Source organism: Leptonychotes weddellii, chromosome 14 (genome assembly GCF_054177405.1).
Source record: "Leptonychotes weddellii isolate Sample4059 chromosome 14, ASM5417740v2, whole genome shotgun sequence".
Taxonomy (NCBI): domain Eukaryota; kingdom Metazoa; phylum Chordata; class Mammalia; order Carnivora; family Phocidae; genus Leptonychotes; species Leptonychotes weddellii.
The window spans coordinates 16,108,839-16,125,843 of NC_138382.1; the positions used below are offsets into that span (position 1 = coordinate 16,108,839).

Genomic DNA, 17,005 nt, shown 5'->3' on the forward strand with positions numbered 1-17,005 from the left:
TTGGAAAGGGGCTATTACGAAAAGTTTCTAAGTTATAGAAAAACTTTTATATGTATAATATTTTTTGGTTTTGTTTTGTCTTATGTGAGATGAAGAGATAACACAAATTTTATGTTGAAAATCTTGGATCATGTATTGTAAAGTGGTTATAATTTTCTGTCCTTGAAGTTTAAGAAATAATAAACTGAATATTTATGTACTGGTTGATCTTGCTAATTTTATTAGAATAATGGTAGATTTTAATGTGATTTCTTTGGGGAATGGGTTTGGATGTCATTTTTTTTCCCTTGATTTATTCTTCATTGTCCGTATAAGCAGAACTCTTAAGATGGCCCCCAAGATTTCTATTCCCTGTTGCATGTGCCCAGTATAGTCTTTTCTTGAATGTGTGTAGGATCGTAAATGTAATTAAGTCACTAATCAGTTAACTTTGAGTTAATCAAAAAGAGATTCTGGGTGGGCCTAACCTAATTTTTTAAAATGGTGAAACACCAAAATGATGGTTTCCTGCTGACCTTGAAGGAGCAAACTGGGGAGAAGACCACATGGCAAGAACCTGTGACTGACTAGTAGGAATAGAAAATTTTTTTTTAAAGATTTTATTTATTTATTTGAGAGAGAGAATGAGAGACAGAGAGCACGAGAGGGAAGAGGGTCAGAGGGAGAAGCAGACCCCCCGCTGAGCAGGGAGCCCGATGTGGGACTCGATCCTGGGACTCCAGGATCATGACCTGAGCCGAAGGCAGTCGCTTAACCAACTGAGCCACCCAGGCGCCCGACTAGTAGGAATAGAAAGCAGTCTCTGGCCAACAGCTAGCAAGCAAATGGAGATCTCAGTCTTAGGGCCACAAAGACATGAATTGTACCAACAACCTGAAGGAGCTCGTTTTTACGAGTAAAATAAAATTTTACTATATTAAATAAAACACATGGATGAGATAAAATATGGATGAGAAGTATCTCACCCATATATGATGAGATAACAGATTTCCCTAGTCAAACCTTCAGGTGAGGACAACCAGGTGACTGACACCTGATTTCAGCAAGATTCCTGACTCATGAAAACAGGGAAATAATAAATTTGTGTTAAGTTACTAGGTTGGTAGTAATTTGTTAGGCAGCAGTAGGAAACAAATACAGATGTTTGTCCCAGTAGTAAGATGCTGTTGTAGCAGCTATTTCAAATGTGGGAGCAGCTTTAGAGTGGGCAGTATGCAGAATCTGGAGGAATTTTATGGAGATGGGTAGACAAAACCTCAGTTGGGTTGAACAGACTCTTGGTAGGAATATGGTCGTTGATGGTGCTGCCAACAGAGGGCCTACAAGGAAGGTGAAAGACGTGTTATTGGAAATTAAAGGGATGGCCTGAAATGTAGTGACAAAGAGCTTTGCAAAACTGTGTCTTATAGTTGTCTGGAAAGCGGAACTCCTAAGTGACAAACATGGATATAAAGCTAAGGAGATTTCTGAGCTGCCTGATTCGAAGATGTTGCCTGATTTCTTATTGGTAATAGTAAAATGCTAGAGCGGAGAGATGAATTGAGGAAGAACAGTTAAACAAAAAGAACCAGAGAACCAGGACTTTATGATTTTGATATTTCTTAGCCTTCCAAATGGCAGAAGATGCTTAAAGTCAGAAATGGCTGTCAAAAATGTAGCATAGAGAAAAGACTGTGTGATTGTATAAATTTTTCCTAAATCTTAGGTCAAAAAATCATAGTGTTCAGACACACAGAAGGCCCTTTCAGATCTTCTCAATCACACTGAGGCTTCTAGGAATCATAAAGGTGTCATCCTTTAGCTGTCTCAGCAGGAGACCATGATTATCTCAAAAAGATCAGTGGATGTTGCTTTTGTCTAATGGAGTAAAGCCTTGTGAAATTTACAGAAGGCCCTCAAGGTTCTTGAGAAAATGATTTTAGCAGAAACACTGCCGGCATGGACTGGGAGGGACAGGGAGTACAAAATGGAGAGTGACTCTTTGGACCCCCAAAATCCTACTGGTGGGAAGCAGGATGATAAAACTACTGGGTTACAAATTTATGCTACCTTTTCTAGAAAAGGCAGGATGGTTCAGAGGGTAGAGGTGAGAGCCACAGACAGTTATTCCTAGTCTTTGAAACCTTATCAAGAAACTCATGGACCTGGCTGGATTTCAGGTTACTTTGGGCTAGTGACTTCTTCTGACCTTCCATTTTCCCCATTTAAACTGGAATATCTGTAATGTTATCCTGTGACTGCCCCACCATTCTATGTTGGGAAGATGGGAGCAGATACCTCCTCTTCCTTTCACAGATCGTAAAAGGGAAATTGTGCCCAGCAGCTGTACTTAATAGATTACACCCAGGCACTTCATCAGCACCTGTGCATGATTTAGATTTTAGACCTTGAGCTGATCAGAGATGAGATTTTAGATTTTTGCATCAGTGAGAAATAAATATAGCTTTTCCTATATGGATTATTTTTTTTAAACTTTATAATGGAGAAAATTTTACTATATTAAATAAAACACATGGATGAGATAAAATATGGATGAGAAGTGTCTCATCCATATATGATGAGATAACAGATTTAGATGATGAGATTTTAGACTCTGGGCTATAATGGTATGAGGCTATTAGAAACCTTAGGAGGTGAGTGAATATATTTTGCATTTGAGACCGATGTGAGTCTTTAGGGGCTAGAGGGGAGAATTCTACCACAGAGAAAACTTCAGTCAATTTATGATTATATTAAGAGTTATTTAGTAAATCTAATGTATTTATAATTTTTTCCTCATCTTTTGTAGCTTTTCCTGTATAGATTATTTTGTTTCAACTTTATAATGGAGAAAATTTTATTATATTAAGTAAAATAAAATACATAATACAAGTTTTATGGGGTTTTTGTATATTTAAGCATATTTAAGATCTTCTTTGACTTAACTGTTTTATTAGTATTGCTGTTGTTAATACTTTCTATTAGAAATGATAAGTATAAAAGAGAATAGTGTCATTGAGTCACTTGTGTTTTTAAAAAGTTACTTTAACTTGTTTTTTTAACATAGCTGTTACTGGGAATGTCTTTAAATAAAACTATTTTAGAACAATGTTAATTTGGTGTATTGAATTTTCTCTTGTAGGTTTTGCAGCCCTGTGACTTGTTCTATCAAGCTACTCAAATAGGTACAGATCCACAAGTGATTGATATATCAATAAAGTCCCTCACACTAAAGGTAAGTTAAAATGTAATCAGTTATTCATATCTTTAGGGCATCTTTTAAAAAAGTAGTAAAACCTAGAAATAAGCAATTATTATATCTTTTAATTGTTAAATAAAGAAAAGCCAAAAAAATAAGTCTTTTAATTGTTAAATATATCAAGTCTTTAAATTGTTAAATAATATTCCTGTTTAATTGTTAAAGTTTTAACAATAAATTGTTAATTGTTAAAATAAATTTTAAATGTCATTTAAAATTAAATTTTAAAAAAGTTAAATAATACTTTTGCATGAAAGTATACATGCGAAAAATGAAGCAGTTACATTTTTGAAAGTATTTTTATGTGACACATTATTTTCAGTGTATTTAATACACATTTGAATGTTGTATATTTTATTATTGGTGTGTGACTTCTTCTGTAGTTAACATCTAACATTGCGATGGTATACATAGTTGAACTTATACTTAGTCAATCTAATATCTGTAAGATTCAGGTAAATATTTTAGAAATTGAAATTAGGGGCACCTGGGTGGTTCAGTCGATTAAATATCCAACTGTTTTTTAACTTTAGCTCAGGTCATGATCTTGGGGTCATGGGATTGAGCGCCACATCAGGCTCCGCACTCAGCAAGGACTCTGCTCCAGATTCTTTTTCCTTCTCCCTCTGCCCTTTCCCCAACTTGTGCGTGTGTGCACAATCACTCTTTCTCTCTCTCTCAAAAGAAATAAATCTTTTTAAAAAATTGAAATTAGTTATAAAATTTTTATAGGCAATAAACTGTATGTATTTTATGGTAGTAATTTTAGTTTAATATTAATTCTTCACAATCCTTCAGCAAGTATATTTAAGATTTTTTGAAGTACCTAAATTTTAAAAGTGGTATGGGTAGATTTTTCATTAGCTTAAATTTTTCCCCTTAGGTTTCACCGGTTATCATAAATACTGTGATTACCATAACATCAGCACTTTATACATCCAAGGATACCATCCCACAAGAAACTACTTCTTCTACAGTACACTTATGGGAAAAGAAGGATACAAAGAATTTAAAAATGTGGTTTCTTGAAGAGCCAAATGAAGTTGAAAACAAAGCTCCCACAACTGAATTGATACTCAAAGGAGAGATGATGAGAGTGAACATTGACTCTATTTTTATAGTTCTTGAGGCTGGAATTGGTCCTAGAACAGTGCCTATGCTGTTGGCCAAGTCACGTTTTTCAGGGGAGGGCAAAAACTGGAGTTCTTTGATAAATCTCTACTGTCAGCTTGAACTAGAAGTAAGTATATGCAGTATTTTTCCAGATTTTATAACAAATAATGCTACACATGGAGTATTTTTGGTATCTCAAATAAATATTTTAACTAGATTTATTGTAAATATGAATGTTGGCTCACAGTACTTTTGGAAGCAAGCATACAAATTTATGCCCTTGATATAGTTGTTTTTATGTGTAGATTATTGTAATATAAACTTAACTTGGGTATTTCAGTTGATTTTATCAACTTAAAGGTGATGTATTAATAAACAGTGTTGATTAAATTCAATATTCTTATTTTTAAGAACTGAATATCTTTTTTCCTTTAAAAGGATAATAGACTATTTATGAATCTCTTCTAAAAGAGTAGTAGAAAGAATTAGAAGGATATGCCTCATACTTTTATACAGTGCGTTATCTTTAGGGAGTATCTACAAAGATCTTTCACATTTTTGTGAGAGTACTTTATTTATAAGGGAGATACTTGTTTTGAACCAACATACATTTTGCTTCAGAATTTATCTACATAGGATTATCTCCAAAGATATTTTGGTTTAAGTTATGAGTTTATGTCTAGTGAAAACTAATTGGATATTCTACTAATTTGTATTAATAAATATGAAAATTTATGAGCTGATAAATTATTTGTGTGTTGATACAAAAACATACACTAATAGAGGTAGAACTAACTAGATATCAAATTTTGAAATTCTGGCTAGATTCTGTATATTTTGTGGAGGGTATGATCTAGGATGTCCAAGAGATTCTGAGAGTTCAAATAAATAAGCGCTTATTGAATTATAATTCATCATCAAGAGATTTCAAAAAATCAGTGGAGGTAGGCAGATCTGTTTAAAAATATCAATAATACATGATAAATGGATGCAGTTTTTGATACTTAGCCCAGTCTGGAAGTCAAGGAAAGATGCTTAAAAGAGAGTTTTGTCTGGATTAAATTGTGAAGACTAGACTATGAAGTTAGCCAGGTGAGGAAAGTGCTGAGGGAGTGTGTATAAGAAACTTAAGGAAAGGCACAGAGAACAGTTTTCATATAAAGAAATAGCAGAGCCAAAGGGAATAGTGGTGGGAAACAGCATGGAAGATCATTTTAGAAAGTTTAAGAATGTTTTATTTCAAAATTTAATTCTCTTTCTAGGTGCATTATTACAATGAAATGTTTGGTGTATGGGAGCCTTTGCTTGAACCCTTAGAAATTGATCAGACTGAGGATTTTAGACCATGGAATCTTGGAATCAAGGTATATTTGAAGTCTGAAAATTGTTTTTCAAAAGCAATGTCCATACCACACAAAACAGTTTAATTTTAGTAACAACAGAGTTCAAGTTTTCTCATTATGAGTCTTGCCACATACTTCCCTGTTTGGCCTGTGAATGTAATTTTTTCAGAACCAAGACTAGTGCCTCCTGTGCTAATACAAATAATTGTGTAACATTTATTGTGTTGTAGACACTGTTCTAAATAATGTATTTTTACTTGAACCCTTACAGCACCCCTTTGACGTTGGCGTTTTAAACTCCATTTTAACATGTGAAGGAACTGAGACTAGAGAGCTTTAGAGCCTTCCCTAAAGTAATACCTTCAAAGTGGAAGAGGTTGCATGCAGTTCTGGCTGCAGAGTCCCCGCTCAGAACCACTGTGTTAGATGCCTCTAGCATCTTCGTGTAGGTTGTTGTCTACCCTGAGTTTCCTTTGTCCTTAGAAGGGTGTATATATAGAAGAAAGTATATTATTACTTGTTTCTCAGATATATTGTAAATTTATGTAATCCTAAGTATCAGGACCTTTAGATGGATGAAATTGTGCTTCAGAGCAGGAAACTGAAGAATTGCTAACATGTCTCCTCTCTAAATAATGATGCAGTCACCTGCAGACAAATTTTCAGTGGTTGAAAGCCAGTTAATATAACAACAAAGGTTACTAGCTTGTCCAACCTTTTGTATTAGATTACTTCATTTATTTTGTACATATTTCAGATAAAGGATTGGATAAAGGAACTTCTTTGATGTTTTTTAGGTCAGAGTATACCTGGGCAGTGGATCTGTGAATCCTAAAAAGTGGTAGATGGTATTGAGTCTTAGGAGTCGTAGCTTCTAATGGCACTGTTCTGCATCTGTTTTGGACTTTTTTAAGTCCCTGGATTTCTAGTCTTTATTTACCCATAGCCAGTAAACCTAACTAATAAACCAAATGATTTTTCTTGTTCTGAATGTCCATGAGCTATGAAGTATGTGCTTGTAATTTTCATTCAGATGCCACAAGCACTTAGTGATTTTAGGGTTTATTTTTCCTTTTGAATTGTGCTTGCCATTTTAGTATCACTGAGGATGAGAAGTATTTTTCCTCTAATATTGCCCCTGTCCTGTGTGACCTTAGTTGGCAGATATCCAAACAATTCCAGTAAGGCAGTGGAACTGATAAAACTTATTGTTGTCTCTCATGTTATTATTGGGTTTTGTCTAGTTTGTTTTTTCTTTGCAAAATGAGTAATGTGTTCCTAGGAACAAATTTTCCTTATATTTCTATAATTTATGTGTCATTTTAGATGAAAAAGAAAGCAAAAAAGGCCATTGTTGAGTCAGATACTGAAGAAGAAAATTACAAAGTGCCAGAATATAAAACTGTTATCAGTTTCCATTCAAAAGACCAACTAAACATTACATTATCCAAATGTGGCCTTGTAATGTTAAATAATTTAGTCAAGGTAAGAAAAGAAATTTGAAACCTTAAGTGTTGGTATACTAGTCTGAGCTAACCTTTTTTTTTTTCATTGAATAAAAAGTTTTTTATTAGTTATTTGTCATACGTCTGTTAGTGTCCTGCTTGTCATTTAGTTTTCATTTTATTTACAATAACTCTTCCTTATTAGGCATTTACAGAAGCTGCCACTGGAGCTTCAACTGTCTTCATACGGGATCTAGCGCCATTTATGATTTTAAATTCTCTTGGACTTACTGTCTCTGTTTCACCAAGTGATTCTTTTAGTGTACTTAACGTTCCATTGGCAAAATCATATGTATTGAAAAATGAGGAGAGTTTAAGTATGGACTATGTGGGAACCAAAGACAATGATCATTTCAATGCAATGACCAGCCTAAGCAGTAAACTCTTCTTCATTCTTCTCAGTAAGTGTTAAATTATTTTCCTGGGGCTTTAATTTCTTTTAAGTTACATTTTTTACATCGCATTTTACTCATATGTAGTATCTTACAGGTTTTTAAATCTCCTTCCAAATAGGTCAGGAATTTTGCTTTTTCTTTTGCCCGGCTTTGGTTGCTTGTTGTCACTGTATTTTTGTATTCCAAATTGTGACTTTATCTTCTGTGTTATCTAGGGCATGGTAATTCACTATTTCATATTTTTGGGAGGAAAAAGATTTGATCCTGTCCTTACTCAGTTTTTTGTTGTTTCAACCACATTTTTTATAATTCAGAATATTCCACTAGTTTTACAGCTGAGTGAATCCAAAATAAAGTTTGAAGTCATGAAAATGGCACACTATAATCGTTTTTGGGTTTGTAAATGGTTTTTATTTTCTGCCTGTTGAGGTGGAAGGTTGTTCTTTTGTCCTTTGTGATTCTCAGAAGTGTTTCGTTTTCATGAGAAACAAAAGTAAAAAATTCTTAATTGTCATAATATTTATTCATTGTGAAGTTACCTGGTCCTAAAGTCTCACCCACACCCCTTTCTGATACTCTGACATTTAAATAATTAGGGAGAAGGGAGGGAATTTGAAAGATTAATAAATGAAGGGGAGGGATACTAAGACTGATACCTAGTGCTTTCTCCTGGTCAGGAAATGTTGCTTAACAATGGCCTTGTCAGTGAATTGCTCTCGTCAATTTTACCTCACTTGTTTGAACTAACATTTTTATGGAGTTGGGGACGTATATGTAAATAAGTAATTCACATCCCAAATAAAATGCAGTATGTATATTAAATAAATGTATAAAATATTGTTTAATCGGGTCTTAGATACCATAAAGTATCATGGGTTGTTGGAATAATGAAAAACTGAAATTTTGCAGCTACTTCGGTAATTGCCAGTGACTGCCTACAGGTATTAGGCTCTGGTTATTATGACAGCAAACCAAAGATCAGTGTTTGTATATTTTATAATAATTTCTCTTGTCAGTTTGAAAACATACTATTCACTTAGGTTAAACTACTGAATGAACTTTTTTTTTCAATTAAAAAATTTTTTTGTTAAGTGCTTTGAAGGTTTTCGATGACTGCTGTGGGAATGTATTGTGGCTTCTTAATATATCCCTTTATATAGATTATACAAAGAAATAGCCCTTTTTTTATAGTCTTATATCTAAAAACTTTAGTGACTGTTATTTATGAGTTAAAGAAATTATCTGATGTATCTGGCATTTAACATCTAGTTAAGATTAATATATGATTAATAATAAAAACTTTCCAACATATATATTCCATTTAGCACCTGCTAACCACTCTACTGCTGATAAAATCCCTTTAACAAAAGTGGGACGACGACTGTACACTGTAAGACACAGAGCGTCTGGGGTTGAAAGATCGATTGTTTGTCAAGTTGATGGAGTGGAAGGAAGTAAGAAGATAACAATTCGCTCCCCAGTGCAGGTACAAAATGATCCTTTTTTTGTGTGTGGGGGGTCATATTATGCATATTTGTGTGTTAATAAAAAAAGAAAGCTAATTACTACCAAAAGAATATAAACTGTAATAAAAATACAATTAATATAAAAAAGAATTATTATTACCAGTAATGCACTACTTTAGTATGAATAGTGGTTCAATATTTCTTGTAACTTTCTATAGGACTCTTCCTATAAACTCTTTTTGGACTATTATTCTAAAACACCATCAATATTTTGTTTTTAGGTCTTTGTGGTATAGGGTATATCCTTTGATTTTAATTAGAAAATATGAGGAAAAATATTTATGTCTTTATTGAGGTCAAACTGATGTACAATAAACTGCATATATTTAAAGTTGATGAGCTTGGACACAAAAACAGACCTGTGAAACCTTCATCCCAGTGAACATGCTAAACATATTTATCACCCCAGAAAGTTTCCTCTCTTCCTACTCCATTCTTAGACAGCCACTGATATGTTCTTATCGTATACTAGTTACACAATATAGAATTTTAGGTAAATGGAGTGGAATACAAAAAGGAGTATGGCTCCTTTCAGCATAATTTTGCATGTATCAACTTCTGTGTATTAATATTACATGTAGTTACATGTTGTTGTTGATTAGTAATCTATTAAATGGATATTCCAAATACTGTTTTGAATGAATCTTTGTATATGGTACGAAGTAAGGGTTAAGGTTTATGTTTTTCCGTATGGCTATTCATTTGTTCCAGCCAAGATTATCCTTTTCCTGTTAAATTGCCTTGACACTTTTGTCCTTAAAAAAAAAAAAAGGTGATCAATATCTTTACGGATTTTGTTTCATAACTCTCTTTTCTGTCATTGATCTCTTTATCTTTATGCCAGTACCACATTGTCTCATTACTATTTTATCCTGAGTCTTGAAATCGTTGTCCTGCCTATTCATTTTCAAAGTTGTTTTGGCTATTCCGAGTCCATTCTATTTCCATTTAAATTTTAGACTTAGATTTTCAGTGTTTCTTACAAAACAATGATTAAATTGTCATTTTTACATATTTCTGATTTTTCATTGCTAGTAGAAGTATAGCTGATTTTTATATTAACCTGTATTGTGCAACTTTACTAGATGCACTTACTTGTTCTAGTAGCTTTTTCGTAGATACAGTTTTGATATCTGCAGATAAAGATTTTTTACTTTTTCCTTTCAAATCTGGATGTGTATTTTATTTTACCTTTACTTGACTGTTGCACTGGCTAGAACCTCCAATACAATATGAATAGATGTTCTGAAAGCAGATGTTTTTGCCTTGTTCTCAATCTTAGCAGTAATGTATTCACTTTTTCATCATTAAGTATGTTTTGACTTGTAGTTATTTTGTAGATGATCTTTCTTAGCTTGAAAATGCTCCCTTCTTTTTCTAGGTTACTGAGTTTTTATCAGAAATGGATGTTGGATTTTGTCAAATGGTTTTCTGTTTATTGAAAGGATTTTTTAAAAAAATAATTTATTAATGTGGTGAATTACATTGATTTTTAATTGCTGTATTCAGTGACAATTGATTTTTATTTTTAATTTTTTTAAAGTTTTAAAATTCCAGTATAATTAAGTACAGTGTTATTCAGGTGTACAATATAGTGATTCAGCAGTTCTGTACATTACTCATTGCTCATCATGGTATGTGTACTCTTAATATCCTTCATGTATTTCATTCATCCTACCACACACCTCCCATTTGTTTTTTTTTTTTAAGATTTTATTCATTTATTTGACAGAGAGAGACAGCGAGAGAGGAAACACAAGCAGGGGGAGTGGGAGAGGGAGAAGCAGGCTTCCCAAGGAGCAGGGAGCCCGATGCGGGGCTCGATCCCAGGACCCTGGGATCACAACCTGAGCTGAAGGCAGACGCTTAACGACTGAGCCACCCAGGCGCCCCATACACCTCCCATTTGTTAGCCATTAGTTTGTTCTCTATACTTGAGTCTCTTTTTTTTTTGTCTTTTTTTCTCTGTTTTGTTTCTTAAATCCACGTAAGAGTGAATCATATGGTATTTGTCTTTCTCTGGCTTATTTCACTTAGCATTATATTCTGTAGATCCATCCATGTCATTGCAAATGGCAAGATTTCATTCTTTTTTATGGATAATATTACATTGTTTATATATACCACATCTTCTTTGTCCATTCATCTATTGGTGGACATTTGGGTTGCTTCCATAATTTGGCTATTGTAAATAATGCTGCAATAAACATTAGTGTTTTCATATTCTTTGGGTAAATACCCAGTAGTGCATTTACTGGATCATACAGTAATTCTGCTTTTAATTTTTTGAGGAACCTCTGCACTGTTTTCTGCAGTGGCTGCACCAGTTTGCATTCCCATAAATAGTGCATGAAGGTATCTTTTTTTCCACATCCTCACCAGCATTTGTTGTTTTCTGTGTTTCTGATTTTAGCCATTCTGACAGGTGTCAGGCAGTATCTCAATGGTTTTGATTTGCATTTCCCTGATGATTAGTGATATTGAGCATCTTTTCATGTGTCTGTTGGTCATCTGTATGTCCTTTTCGTAATTTGTTCATCTCTTCAGCCTACTTTTTCATTGGATTATTTGTTTTTTTTTTCTGGTGTTAAAATGTATAAGTTCTTTGTATATTTTAGATACTAACCCCTTACTGGATATGTCATTTGCAAATATCTTCTCCCATTCAGTAGGTTTTTTTAGTTCTGTACTATTTCCTTTGCCATAGAGAAGCTTTTTTACTTGCCGTAGTCTCACTAGTTTTGCTTTTGTTTCCCTTGCCTTAGGAAACATATCTTGAAAATTGTTGCTACTGCCAGTGTCAGAGAAATAACTGCCTGTGCCCTTTTCTAGGATTTTTATGGTTTCAGGTCTCAACATTTAGGTACTTAATCCCTTTTGAGTTTATTTTTGTGTATGATGTAAGAAAGTGGTCCACTTCCATTTTTTTCAAGTAGCTATTCATTTTTCCCAACACCATTTGTTGAAGAGATTGTCTTTTCCCCATTGCATATTCTTGCCTCCTTTGTCATAGATTAATTGTGGGTTTATTTCTGCGCTTTCTGTTCTGTTCCATTGATCTATGTGTCTGTTTTTGTGCCAGTACCATACTGTTATGGATTCTCTGGCTTTGGTAGCTTTTGAAATATGGGATTGTGATAGCTCCAGTTTTGTTCTTTGTCAAGATTGCTTTGGCTATTCGGGATCTTTTTTGTTTCCATATTAATTTTAGGATTATTTGTTCTAGTTCTATGAAAAATACTGTTGCTATTTTGATACAGATTGCATTAGATCTGTAGATTGCTTTAGGTGGTATCAACATTTAACAATATTTGTTCTCCCAATTCATGAGCATGGAGTATCTTTCCATTTGTGTCAGCTTCAATTTCTTTTGTCAGTGTTTTATAGTTTTCAGAATACAGGCATTTTATCTCCTTGGTTAAGTTTATTCCTAGGCGTTTTGCTATTTTTAGTGCAATTATAAATGGAATTGTTTTCTTAATTTCTCTTTCTCCTACTTCATTATTTTGTATACAAATGCAACAGATGTCTGTATATTAATTTTGTATCCTGTGATCTTGCTGAATTCATTTATCAATTCTAGTAGTTTTTTGATGGAGTCTTTAGGGTTTTTTATATATAGTATCATGTCATCCACAAATAGTGGAAGTTTTACTTCTTCCTTAGATTTGTATGCCTGGTATTTCTTTTTCTTGTCTGATTGCTGTGGCTGGAACTTCCAGTACTATGCTGAATAAAAGTAGTGAGTATGGACATCCTTGTCCTGTGCCTGATGTTGGGGGAAAGCTTTAGTTTTTCACTACTGAGATAATGTTAGCTGTGGGTTTCTCATTTATGGCCTTTATTACAATGGTGTATGTTCTCTCTAAACCTATTTTGCTGAGGGTTTTTATTAGGAAGCGATGTTGTACTTCGTCAGATGCTTTTTCTGCATATATTGAAATGATCATATGGTTTTTATCCTTTCTCTTGGTGATGTGGTATATCTCTTTGATTGATTTGTGAATATTAAACCACCTTTGCATCACAGGAATGAATCCCACTTGATCATGGTGATTAATTTTGTGTGATTCATTGCTGGATTCAGTTTGCTAATATTTTGTTGAGGACTTTTGCATCTATGTTCTTCAGAGATATTGGCCTATAATTCTCTTTTTTCTAGTGTCTTCATCTGGTTTTGGTATCAGGGTAATGCTGGCCTAATAGAATGAATTTGGAAGCTTACCTTCCTCTTTTATTTTTTGAAATAGTTCAAGAAGAATTGGTATTAACTCTTCTTTAAATGTTTGGTAGAATTTACCTGTGAAGCTGTCTGATCCTGGACTTGTGTTTGTTAGGATGTTTTTAATTACTGGTTCAGTTTCATTGATGGTAATCAACCTGTTCAATGTTTCGATTTCTTCCTGCTTCAGTTTTGATAGGTTATGTTTCCAGGAATGTGTGCACTTTTTCTAGGTTGTCCGGTTTGTTGACATATAATGTTTCATAATATTCTCTTGTAATCTTTTGTATTTCTGAAGTGTCGGTCATTATTTCTCCTCTTTCATTTCAGATTTTGTTCATATGGGAGTCCTCTATCTCTCTCCTTTGATAAGTCTGGCTAATGGTTGATCAATTTTGTTGGTATTTTCAAAGAGCCAGCTTTTGATTTCATTGATCTATTTTTTTTAAATTTCCGTTTTGTTTATTTCTTCTCTTAATCTTTATTCTTTCCTTTCTTCACTGGTTTTGATTTTTGTTTGTCCATTTTCTAGCATTTTTAGATTAAGTTTAGTTTTGTTTTTTTGTTTTTTTAAAGCATTTTTTTAAGATTTTATTTATTTATTAGAGAGCACACAAGCAAGGGGAGGGGCAGAGGGAGAGGGAGAACAGACTCCCCACTAAGCAGGGAGAGCGTGATGTGGGACTTGATCCCAGGACTCTGGGATTGTGACCTGAGCCAAAGGCAGACCCTTAACCAACTGAGCCACCACCCAGGTGCCCAGGTTATGTTTTTTATTTGAGATTTTTCTTGCTTCTTGAGGTAGGCCTGTATTGCTATAAACTTCCCTCTTAGAACAGCTTTTGCTGCATCCCAAAGATTTTGGACCCTTGTGTTTTCATTTTCACTTGTCTCCATGTAGTTTTTTATTTCTTCTTTGATTTCTTGGTTGACCAATTCATAGTTTATAGTAGCATGTCATTTAACCTCCATGTATTGGTGTTCTTTCCAGATTTTTTTCTTGTGCTTGATCAGTTTCGTGTTACTGTGGTCAGAAAAGATGCATGGTATGACTTCAGTATTTGGATTTATTGAGACTTGTTTTGTGGCAATATGTGACCTATTCTGGAGAATGTTTCATGTGCACTTGAAAAGAATGTGTATTCTGCTGTTCTGTGATGGTATGTTCTGAATATATATTAGATCTATCTGTGTGTGTGTGTGTCTTTCAAAGCTACTGTTTCTTGTTGATTTTCTGTTTGGATGATATATCCATTGATGGAAGTGGGGTGTTAAGCTCCCCAAGTATTATTGTATTACTATCAATTACTTACTTTATATTTCTTAATAGCTGCTTATGTATTTGGGTGCTCCCATGTTGGGTGCATAACTATTTACAATTGTTAAATCTTATTGTTGACTTTTTCCCTTTATGATTTGTAGTGTCCTTCTTTGTCCCTTGTTACAGTCTTTGTTTTAAAGTCTATTTGTCTGACACAAATGTTGCTACCCTGGCTTTCTTTTCACTTCCATTTGCATGGTAAATGCTTTTCCATCCTTTCATTTTCATTCTGCATATGTCTTTAGGTCTGAAATGCTTCTGTTGTAGGCAGAATATGGATGGTTCTTGCTTTTTTATCCATTTTGTTGCCACATGTCTTTTGATTGGAGCATTTAGTCCACTTACATGCAAAGTAATAAATAGATACATATTTATCACCATTTTGTGACTTGTTTTATGGTTGTTTTGTAGTTCTTTTATATTCCTTTCTTTTGCTCTTTTCTCTCACGGTTTGCTGGCTTTCTTTAATGATATACTTGGAATCCTTTCTCTTTATTTTTTGCCTACCTATTACAAGTGTTTGATCTGTGGCTACCATTAGGTTTATATATAACATTTTATGCATATAACAGTCTATATTAGGTTGATGGTCTCAAGTTTGAACCCATTTTTTAACCTTTTTTAAAAGCACTAAATGTTTACTCCTCTCCTCCCCACATTTTAAGTATGTGGTGTCATACTTTATATTTTACATTGTGAATCACTTGACTTATTTTTATAGATATACTTAATTTTACTGTTTTTTGTGCTTCTCTTACTCTTCCTTGCGGTCTTTCCTTTGCACTGAAAGAGTCCCCTTTAACATTTCTTATAAGGCTGGGTTACTGATGATGAATTAATTTAATTTTGTTTGGGAAATTCTCTCTCCTTCTATTCTGAGTGATAGTCTTGCTGGATAGAGTATTCTTAGTTCCAGGTTTTTTTTCTTTCAGCATTTTGAATATATCATGCCACTCTCTGTGGCCTGCAAAGTGTCTGCTGAAAAAATCAGCTGATAGCTTTATTGGATTTCCCTTGTATGTAACTGTTTTCTCTTGCTGCTTTTAAGATTTTCTCCTTATCACTATTTTTCCCATTTAAATTACTGTGTGTCTTGGTGTGGACCTCCTTGAGTTGATTTTGTTGGGGGCTCTCTGTACCTTCTGGATCTGGATATCTGTTTCCTTCCCCAGATTCAGGAAGTTTTCAGCTATTATTTCTTAAAATAAATTTTTGCCCCTTTTTCTCTCTCTTTTCTTCTAGGATCCCTATAATGCATATGTTATTGTGCTTGACCATGTCAATGAGTTCCCTTAACCTATTCTCATTTTTCATTATTCTTTTTCTCTCTCCTGTTCAGCTTGATTGCTTTCCAGTGCTTTGTCCTCCAGATCATTGATCTGTTCATCTGCCTCCTGTGGTCTACTGTTTATTCCCTCTAGTGTATTTTTAATTTCAATTAGTTATTCATCTCTTTCTTTTTAATGTTTTCTGTCAGTGTTTTTAGGGTCTAACTGAGACCTTCCTCTCTTTCTTCAAGTCCAGTGAGTATCTTTATGACCATTACTTTAAATTCTCTATCAGGCATATTATCTCCATTTTATTTAGCTCTCTTTCCATGATTTTCAAGTTCTTTCATATGACCTATTCCTCTCTCTGCTCATTTTGTCTGATCCTCTGTGTCTGTTTCTGTGTGTTAGAAAAGTCCGCTATGTCTCCTGATCTTGAAAGTAGTGGCCTTAGGAAGAAGTCCTGTCATGTCCTGAGTGTAATATCCCGTTACCCAGAATGTGGCACTTCAGGGGTGTGTTCTATGTGTGTTATGTGTGCCCTGCTGTTGTGGCTGAGCTGCATTTGCCTTCAGTTCAGTTGTCTACAATGACTCTTTGCCTTTTGGGGGTAGGGTTTAGTTCCTGTGTTGTTAGTGGGCCACTCTGGGGCCACCTTGAAGTTGAGTTTGTTCAGACCAGGCTTTTGCCAGAGGTGTAGTCGCACCAAACTGTAGGGTACTCTCCCTGTTTTGTCCCCCAGGAAGCTTTTGTTGGTGGGCAGGACCCGCATTCAGATTAGTTGTCTTCCCCCAGTCCACTGCTGAGGCTGTAGTTGAACTGGTGTGTGTGGTTATTTCCCCTCTCCGGGTCACACCAGTCACTTTGAAGTGATGCTGGCTCCTGTAGGGTCTCCTTGCACACTGCCAGGTTAGTGACACCATTTTGAATGGACTCCTGTTGCTGGAGACCATGGAAGTGGGTGCATGATGATAAGGTTTGCTCAGAGCTGCTGTGGGAGGAGACCTGAGCTGCTCTGGAGAACTCCTGTTGAGAACGGGTTGGTCATCAGTCTTTACTGAGCCTTTGATAGTT

General features: G+C 34.5%; 1 protein-coding gene across 4 annotated transcripts in view; it reads left to right on the forward strand.

The window, feature by feature from the left end:
• VPS13A (vacuolar protein sorting 13 homolog A) overlaps positions 1-17,005 on the forward strand; it is a 262,998-nt gene that overhangs the window by 162,000 nt on the left and 83,993 nt on the right. For all 4 annotated transcript variants that reach the window (XM_081804091.1, XM_081804093.1, XM_081804092.1 and 1 more), the window contains 6 exons: positions 3,122-3,214; positions 4,122-4,478; positions 5,614-5,715; positions 7,021-7,179; positions 7,345-7,600; positions 8,920-9,080. In XM_081804091.1, the coding sequence (XP_081660217.1) occupies positions 3,122-3,214; positions 4,122-4,478; positions 5,614-5,715; positions 7,021-7,179; positions 7,345-7,600; positions 8,920-9,080 (1,128 nt within the window). The remainder of the gene's footprint in view (positions 1-3,121; positions 3,215-4,121; positions 4,479-5,613; positions 5,716-7,020; positions 7,180-7,344; positions 7,601-8,919; positions 9,081-17,005) is intronic.